We start from the raw sequence: 9,654 nt of genomic DNA, 5'->3' as shown, positions 1-9,654 counted from the left end.
AGGTCAGTAGAAACCTGACCTCAGCTTGTTTGCTGGATTCACACTTAATTGCATATAGGATCCAGAAGACCTCGGATTTTCCATCTTCATATCTTTTAAACTGAGTGATAATAGCATGATTTCAAAAGTGCCCATGTTATAAACATTTTGTGTTCATACCATGTTTATATTTTTAAAAATATGCTAATCAACATTCTAAAATTTAATTTAGGAAACAATTATTGGCTAAATATTGTTAAAAATGAAGAGTTCATTTAAGTATCTTGCAAAGTGAGTGTGCCATCAAGAGCAAGGCTGGAATGTGACCATTTTTCTCTGAATCAAGATTAATTAGCTTGATCATCTATATAGATACTCATGCCTAAATCTCTCTGGGTTCAGTAAAGCTTCTTCAGGAATAAGTATGTATAGGATTACAGATTTAATCCTTCCTACAGGCTAGTGATTCTAAACTACTTTTAGCAATGATTATGGGGAAACAAGATCGTGAATGCAGAAGTCTAGAGGGAAATGTAAATTCTTGAACATTTGAAAAATGCATGCACAAAATGTTACTGAATAATGTTTTGCAGATTACATCTAAGCCTTGCACAACTTTTAAACCACATTTGGTCCCCCTCTCTCTTTTCTCATTTTTTAACAAACAATGACAGCTGAACTTATCTGTTGCATATGCCAGAATTTTGTTTTGTAAATGGCTGTCAGCCAAATCTATTTTTAGAGGTCAAGGTTAGTCATTTTCTCAAAATACCCTTGCTTGAAAATACAGGCTCAAATCTCTATCGTATGGCTATTATTGAGGATTTTTTTCATATGGATTTAATAAGATGAAAAAAAATAGAAACACAAATCAAGCATCCAATATGAAAGGGAGAGACAGTGGTGCAAAATGTGGCCATAATTAAAATCTACATGACAAAATTAAAGTGAAGAATTCTTGAGAATCTTGTGTTTAGGTGGAGAAAGTGTTCATCTGTAATGTGAGTTGCTTCTGCAATCATAGATGATTAATCTACCATTTTCCTGACCAGAATCAGAACAACTTTGTCAGAATTGCTCTTATGTCCTATAGTGACGAAGGAATTTAATCATTCTTTTCTAGCCTTCTGCCGCCGAAATAAAGACAGACTACTTGTCAATCATAATGGATCCTGAAGAAGTCCCCTTAGATGAACAATGTGAACGGCTTCCTTACGAGGCCAGCAAATGGGAGTTTGCCCGGGAAAGGCTTAAGTTGGGTAAATATATCTATGTTATTCTTTTTTTTAAAGTTTTTTATTTTTTTATTTTTCAATATATAAACATTCCATCTTTCCTTAAACAGTGTGTCATCTGGGTACAAATATCCCTGGGCAACAGCTTTCAGCATTTACAACATCATTCTCTTTAAGATTAATTCTCTAATCTTAAAATTGTAGTATATTAAACCATCAAACATTATTAACCTATTCATTCTCCTCTTAACATACCTTCTAATAAAAATACAATAATAACATTAAGCATAATTATCTTTCTCATCATAATACTAACAGATCATCTTATTTATACCTCTATCTTAACATATTTTCTATTCCTCTTTAACTGTCTTCTTTTATTTCCAATTTCACTTATTTTTTGCCTAACCATTGATAAAATACTTAGCATATCATATATTAGTTTTTTCTCTTTATTAGTATAGTGTTTATCTATTCTTCTAGCTACAGTTAGTACACAAATAATTAAATCAGTATTCTCTTTTTTATAAATAATTATATTATTCTGAATGAGTAGTATGAGAATTTTAAAATGCTGGTCATTATGTACTTTTCTTCATTTGATTCATTAACTAAAATCCGGATAAGATTTTTTTTTATCAAGGGAAGTATTAATTGGGATGATTACATAAGTATGTTTCTTTTACTTCTATATATGTAGGCATATACAATCCGTAAGCAAATACACTGGAGCAGGCAGCTACATTAAATCTAAATAATCATAATTCCAGTGGATCCTGCATTTTCCTGCTTCTTTTGAAGATATATGTAGCATTTGACTTAGAATATATATATTATTAAAAAAACAAGATTTCCGCCTTGAATGTGCACATAGTAAAATTATATTTACCACAGTTACAGTAAATATTCGAGTTTCTTAAAGAAGGGTATGGAAGTTAAAATAGGTTCTTGCTTGGAATGCAGAAAACAGCACTCATATAATTTTCCTGCTTAAGATCTCAGTATTTCACAACGATATCCTGCATCAATCATACTTGTAATCCTTACATTACAATACTACATTTTGCATTTTTATCTACTTTGAAAATTTTGTGTGTTGGGAGTACTTGTGTGCTTATGTTAATATTTTGTTTTGACCTGAAAAATTGGAATTCTACTTTCAAAACAAATTTCAATTTAGATGTTTCCAGGTTACAGACTAACAGAATGTTCTAGCTGATTGAAATTTGGCCATAAAAACTGAACAAGGATATTTCATTCTCAAAAAATGAGATTTGCTACAGGAATAATATCCTCAGGGCTGTGCAGGGATTTGTTTAACGGGTTCCAGTGTTCAAGTTGGACAGCCATAAAAATTCTCTACATAGATATTTGCTTTAAGGTAGCATTTTTATGTGTGCGGCAGGGGTGGGTTTCAGGCGGTTCGCAGCAGTCCCTGCGAACCGGTTGGTCGGCGAACCCGGAAGTAAGTAACTTCCGGGAACGCCGAAGGATCCACCCACCCGCCCATGTTTCTTACCCAGTTTTGACGAGTTCTGCGCTTCCAGGCATGCGCAGAACGCATACAGCGCCTGCGCGATCCTCCAGGAGCAGCTGGAGCATTGCACAGGCGCTAGTACGCATGCGTACACTGCGCGCGTGCACGAGGACGCTGCCGCCCCGTTCCAACCGAACCGGTTGGAACGGGGCGAGAAACCCAACCCTGGTGTGCAGCCACTATATGTCTTTCACAATGCATTGCTCTGAGATTCTCTTCTAGAACTGTGCATAGGCACAATGCAGCAGCTGAATAGACAGAATAGAAAGCATGGGTAGAGTTGTGGTCTGAGTCTTTGTTTCACCTAATGATACATGCATTTTACTGTCAAAACCTTACTCATTAGAGGCACATTTTTTCCCCATCCTCCATGCCAGTTTCCAGATCAGGGAGTCCTGGAATGAAAAAAAAAAAGCTGCACTGTGAAATCTTGACATTATGGCATTATGGCAGTGACCCCATTTGTTGAAGGAAGTGCACTGATAGATTTCAAGTGCATTAACTCAAAAGCATAAAGCATGAATGAAACAGATATGTGTCTTCCAGAATGAATACAAGTATCACCAAAGCAAATTGGCTACGAAGCCACAATGGTTCTTATGTCCATCATTTATTTGCGCTGGTCAAGGTTGAGTTAATTCAGTTCCTTAAATTCAGGTTTGTAATTAGGAATTAAGGTACAGATCAGAACTAAGAACAGCATAAATGGTGTGTGTTTGTACATGGGAAATGGGAGAGAGAATGGCATAAACAAGGAAAGAATGTTGTGATCGTGAATGAAAAACAGATTTTGAAAAATTGGCGGAGTTCAACATGTTGCTAAATCATCTTTTGCCCAAATCTTAGCTGCAGGGGAGTCAGCCCAACCTCATACTGACCTTGGCAGCAAAGACAGCTATTATCGGAACATGTCTCGGTATGACATGTTCTTGTGGAGCTTCTCATTTTTAGTCTCACACATATTTTTCCTTCTTCAGCAGAAAACCCACCCTCATAATTCATAAATAGAAAGTGACTATATGAATTTTAGTGTTTTTCAGTAAATATTTGTGGAAATTGGAAGACTAACACTGGTAGTCTTGAAAGTTGCCAAAGTTGGACAAGGTTGGTGGCATAGCCAACACCAAACAATCCAAATATTTATCAGAAAGTAAAATGATGAAGTTGCTCTCCATCAACTTCTTGAAGCTCTCCAGAATCTCAATCCTAAATCATTTACCTTTGTCATTTTTTTTCTAGGCAGGGGCCAATACCAAACAAAGCACCAAGTTGTACTTACTCATTATTACTATTTTTTAGAAGTGCTTATGGAAACTATGTCAGGCCTAGAGACATTCTTGGAAATAAAAATAATCCTTAAGGCAACTAGTTTGTTTCACACCGTGTCAATTTTTCCCTTTTTTTCCAGCCAAGAATTATGAAAGGCACTAATCACCTCACCGCTGATGAACAAAACAAATTTGTAGCAAGTGCAAAAAATGGGTATAAATCAAAATAGATGAAAGGGTGGGACTTTATACTGAATGAACTTGAACTCAGCAAGAGCTCATAGGTCAAGCAAAGAACTAAAGGAATATTGATCTACAAACTGCTCTACATAAAGTTGTTGTTGTTGTTGTTGTTGTTGTTGTTGTTATTATTATTATTATTATTATTATTATTATTATACAATTGTATCACAGCGGCCAGTTGTTTCGCCGGATTTGGCATTGGTTACTAGTCGGGCCTCACCCAGGGGCCTAGGACATCATATCGTATTTTCGTAATATGCGTGCAGATCCAAGCAGTGCGGCTTTTGCATTTGACTGATGGTGATTTTGTCAATTTTTAACTGTTTTAAATGTAATTCCAGTGCTTTTGGAATAGCACCCAGTGTGCCAATTACCACTGGAATTACCACTGCTGGTTTGTGCCATAGTCGTTGAATTTCGATTTTTAAGTCCTGGTATTTTGCGATTTTTTCATGTTCCTTCTCAGCGACCCTGCTATCACCTGGTATTGCGATGTCTATGATTGTGATCTTATTTTTCTCAACCAGTGTGATGTCTGGTGTATTATGCGCCAGTATTTTGTCTGTTTGTATGCGAAAATCCCACAAGATCTTGACCATCTGATTTTCGGTGACTTTTTCAGGCTGATGTTCCCACCAGTTTGTTGCTGTTTTAATATTATAATTTTTGCACAAATTCCAATGGATCATTTGTGCTACTGAATTGTGCCGCAATTTATAATCAGTCTGCATGATTTTTTTACAGCAGCTGAGTATGTGATCAACAGTTTCATTAGCTTCTTTGCAAAGTCTGCATTTGGCATCATCAGAGGATTTTTCGATTTTGGCCTTAATGGCATTTGTGCGGATAGATTGTTCTTGCGCAGCCAGGATTAGTGACTCTGTTTCTTTCTTTAATGTACCTGTTGTTAACCATAACCAAGTTTGTTCACTGTCCACTTTATCTTTTATTTTTTCCAGAAATTGGCCATGCAGTGCTTTGTTCTTCCAACTCTCCATTCTTGATTTTATCACATCGTTTCTGTATTCTTGTTTTGTCTGTTGGGCCTTCAGTAGTTTTTTGTTCTTTACTTCAATTAATAGATGACCTTGACTTTCTTTTAAATAATCAGTCAGTGCATGTTTTTCTTCTTCAACTGTTTGCTTCACTTGTAATAATCCTCTGCCACCTGATTTTCGGGGCAGGTACAGTCCATCAGTATCACCATGTGGATGTAAACTATAGTGCATTGTCATTAGTTTCCTGGTTTTTCGGTCCAAAATGTCCAAATCAGCTTGTGTCCAGTTAACTATACCAGCTGTGTATCTTATAAGTGGTATTGCCCAGGTATTTATGGCCTTGATTGTATTTCCACCATTCAATTTAGATTTCAAAATTTTCCCAACTCTGTTGGTGTACTCTCGTCTGACAATAGTTTTTACTTCTCCATGCTTGATATTATCCAACTGCAGAATGCCTAAGTATTTGTAGGCTTCATTTTTGTTGCATTTAATTAGTTGGCCATTGGGCATTTCAATTCCCTCACAAGCAGTGATTTTGCCTCTTTTTATGGATACAGTGGCGCATTTTTCCATGCCAAACTGCATTGAAATATCGGTGCTGAATACTCGGACTGTGTTTGTCAATGATTGGATTTCTATTTCTGACTTTCCGTAGTGTTTCAAATCATCCATATATAATAAATGAGAAATTTTTTCAGCGTCTTTGGCTGTTTGGTAGCCTAATTTCATTTTTTTTTAAGATTACTGATAGTGGGACCATTGCGATGATGAAGAGAAGAGGTGAAAGTGAATCACCCTGGAAAATTCCTCGCTTGATATTAACCATTCCGTAGTTCTCATTCCTTACTGCCAACTCAGTTCTCCACTGTTTCATTGCCTTTTCAGTAAAGGATGTAATATTTTTGCTAATGCCAGTTGTTTCTAAGCATTTTATGATCCAACTATGTGGCAATGAGTCGAATGCCTTTTTGTAATCAATTCAGACCATATTCAAGTTCGTTCTTCTGTTCTTACAATTTTCTAATATCATTTTATTAATTAGGAGCTGATCTTTTGTGCCCCTGCTCCTTCTTTTGTTGCCTTTTTGCTCTACTGGCAAGATGTCATTTGTTTCCAAATGATCCATAATGTTATCTGCAATAATGCCTGTGAGTAATTTGAAGGTTGTTGGCAAGCATGTTATTGGTCTGTAATTTTCAGGTATTGTTCCTTTAGTTGCATCTTTCTGAATCAAGTATGTTTTTCCCTTTGTTTCATTTTTTTTTCCAGTCTAGATTTTATCATCATCATCATCATCATCATCATCATCATCATCATCATCATCATCATTATTATGTTAATCTTTGGTGAGATTCACAGCCTTTGGGGCTGGTTGGTAGCTCAACAGCTTGAGTCCTAACCAAGGACCTAGGAGCTGTTAAGGTAACATCGGAGGATATAAGTTGTTCCAAGTAGGGTGGTTTTTTGTAGAATCAAAATGTTCAAGTCACTTAAATTTAGAATTTCCAAATAGCAAGGTAGCCCTTTAGGTATTGCTCCAAGGGCTCCAATTACAATTTGTTGTTGTTGTTGTTGTTGTTGTTGTTAATCTGAAACTTTTTCTGTTGGGAAAGCCTAGGATTCTTCCCTCATAACAAAGCCATCAAATAATAAAATAATCCAGAAATAGCTATTCTCTATAAAATAGTCTTGAATATTTCAAGCTGCCTCACAAAAGTAGAGTAGTTAGATTTAAATCCAATATAGTGAAAACTACAAGACAAAAATAGCTGCAAATATATATTTATAACTACAGTGATACAACAATTCATAACTAAAGGGTACAAAGCAAATAAAATATTTATGTGGTCATAAAAGATATTCTGTACATCTTCATTAAAAAATGAACTATTTTGCATATTTACAGCGGGAAAGGTGTTTGTGCAAGTTCTAAAAAATATCTTCAACTTATCAACATTAGATTAATAAAAGTGACCAAGTATCAAATGGTACAGTAATCATTCAGTCAAAATTAGATAAAACCTTGCTTCTGTCTATCTATTTGCTCCAAGGTCTAAGAGCTGCATTTATTTCTGTTATTTATGCATTGTATTTATTAATCAAATTTGTAAGCTACCCAATTTTCAACAATTCTGATGAAATGAAAATTTATGTTTTTTATGAAATGAAGTCAAGGTTTCCCCACTTTTGAAGCATAAGGGCTCTCATATTGATGTCTTTGTAAGATAAATGGATCATTTTTACACATAATGAAACATTTCACATAAAAAATCTATTCTCTCTCTTTGTTGATCTCTCCTATTCTACTAAAACAATCTTCATTGGAAAACTTTTGAGTTTGTAAATTCTTGGTTGCAATTCTGTTTAAATTTATACCATGTAAAGTATGTTCAGGATGTAAACACCCAGATTCAGTCAGTATATTCAGACATTTTGCTAAGAATGCTGAGGTTGGGCCATGGCATAAAGAAAAACCCTGATAATAAGCCATTTTAAGAAAAGTTAATTGCTTATTCCTATTTTTTTACTTTTGGCCTAATATCATAAAAGATCCCAACTAAAGATGGCATAATTTTTCAGAAGTTAAATATGAAGAAAGGAGAATTTGCTGCAGAGGTACCAAAGACTTGAGTCCAGGGTGGGATTCAGCTGGTTCGGACCAGTTTGGGTAAACCACTAGCTTTGACGATCAGCTGAGAGCAAACCGGTTTGCTCCGATGATCAGGTGGGCCTGGTCGCCCACCCCTGCACTATATGGACCTATATTTCCTTTGTTTGAAGCCCAGTTGATAGGCACAGCAGAGCGGATCGCCACACCTCAGCTGTTTTACTCACCGGGGCTACAGTAGAACAGTAGAACTTTTCTAAACTAAAAAACAGTTTGAGCTGTTTTCTAACACACTGCACACACACTCAACAAACCGGTTGTTACACCAGTTGAATCCCACCACTGCTTGAGTCTCAAAACTAATTATTATAAAATCTTGAATATATCCTGTTAATCAAAATAGCCAAAACTGGGCTACATAGTCCAAGTATCTGACCTGGTATAAGGCAGTTTCTTTACTGGAAATGGACAGTCCTCGATAATGTGCAAGCCTTCCTAAATCTATTCACAAATAAAACTGCAAGTAAGACATTATAAAATATCTACGATGTTTAATCACAGAGAATCATTTCCAAAGACTATATTGGTTCCTTCTGGAGAAGAAGAGGATCCTTTACACACAGCAGTATCACTGGTGGTGCATTTTGTCTTACTGTGGCATTAGCTCCTCACTCATCCTCCTTAATGAAAAGCCATGGTCGCCTTCTGGCCCAATACAACAAGAGTGCATTGTAGCTAGAAAGAAACTTTGGAGTATATTCTACCATTGCTTAAAATGAGATGTAGCTCACTTTTCATTTAGTAATAAAATTGCTTTCTGTGTAATTAACTTCCTATGCCCTTGGGGAGTGTTTATGCATTTTAAAAAACAAGGAGGATTTCATCAAGGTCTTAAAGTTTTCAAGTATGTTCAACAAACCCTTAAGAGCCTACATTTGGCAGTAAAACGTAATGTGACTAAAACCAGAATACAACAAGAAAAAACAAAACAAGAATGGGGATAGGAGTAAGGGAGTTTTATTAGATTTTTTTGTGAAACTGAGATTGTTCAGATGGAAGATATATCTAGAAAAATATGTCAATGTTATAATTCAACAATACTCTTGGGGTATTTAAGGACCACAGAATGAGGTTTATGAGTTGTTTATTTCAGTGTATAAATGAAATATTAATAGACTTTAAAAAACAAATACAAAATTCTCTGTCTATATATATGAACAAATGAATGGTAATATAGAATCCTAGTATCATGGTGTAGGAGGCTATTTAGGAGTCCAGTTTCTTACTCAGTGCAAGAATTCAATAGAAAACATTATCAGCGAGGGCTTTCCAACTTGTCCATGCTCAACAAAAAGGGGCTATTGAATTTCATTGATCCCACAGCAATTATGTTTTTTAAACTATCTCTTCTGTCTTATTTCAAAGCTATTTCAAGTAAGAGCTGAAAAGTTCACAGCGTAGGGCCTAGGCCAATTCTATGGAAAAAGTGCTCCAAAGTATGGGTGCCATTGCTGATAAAAACTTCTATTAAGGAAGACCAATAAAAGGGTTGTAGCAGAAGATCTCAAAAATAGTTGGGGAAAGTTGTTATCTCAGGCATTTGGTCTTAAACAAGCAGAGTTGTAAAACGTGTTGACCAGGTTCCAGAAGAAAATAAGAAAATCAATGAATTTATTTTTAAAAACTTTTCAAATATGAATACAAACTTTGGTGTACTAGCCAAATTATGACAATAGTGAGTTGGCCCATGAGATTGGCTGAGATAATGTTTTTTGTTTTGTTT

At 35.5% G+C, this 9,654-nt stretch overlaps 1 protein-coding gene across 1 annotated transcript in view; it reads left to right on the top strand.

The window, feature by feature from the left end:
* The window catches only part of FLT1 (fms related receptor tyrosine kinase 1), a 128,196-nt gene that overhangs the window by 91,790 nt on the left and 26,752 nt on the right, over positions 1-9,654 (top strand). The window contains exon 17 of the mRNA XM_032219936.1: positions 1,103-1,238. Within this exon, the coding sequence (XP_032075827.1) occupies positions 1,103-1,238 (136 nt within the window). The remainder of the gene's footprint in view (positions 1-1,102; positions 1,239-9,654) is intronic.

Source organism: Thamnophis elegans, chromosome 6, assembly GCF_009769535.1.
Source record: "Thamnophis elegans isolate rThaEle1 chromosome 6, rThaEle1.pri, whole genome shotgun sequence".
Taxonomy (NCBI): Eukaryota; Metazoa; Chordata; class Lepidosauria; order Squamata; family Colubridae; genus Thamnophis; species Thamnophis elegans.
This window is presented reverse-complemented; position numbering and strand designations above follow the sequence as displayed.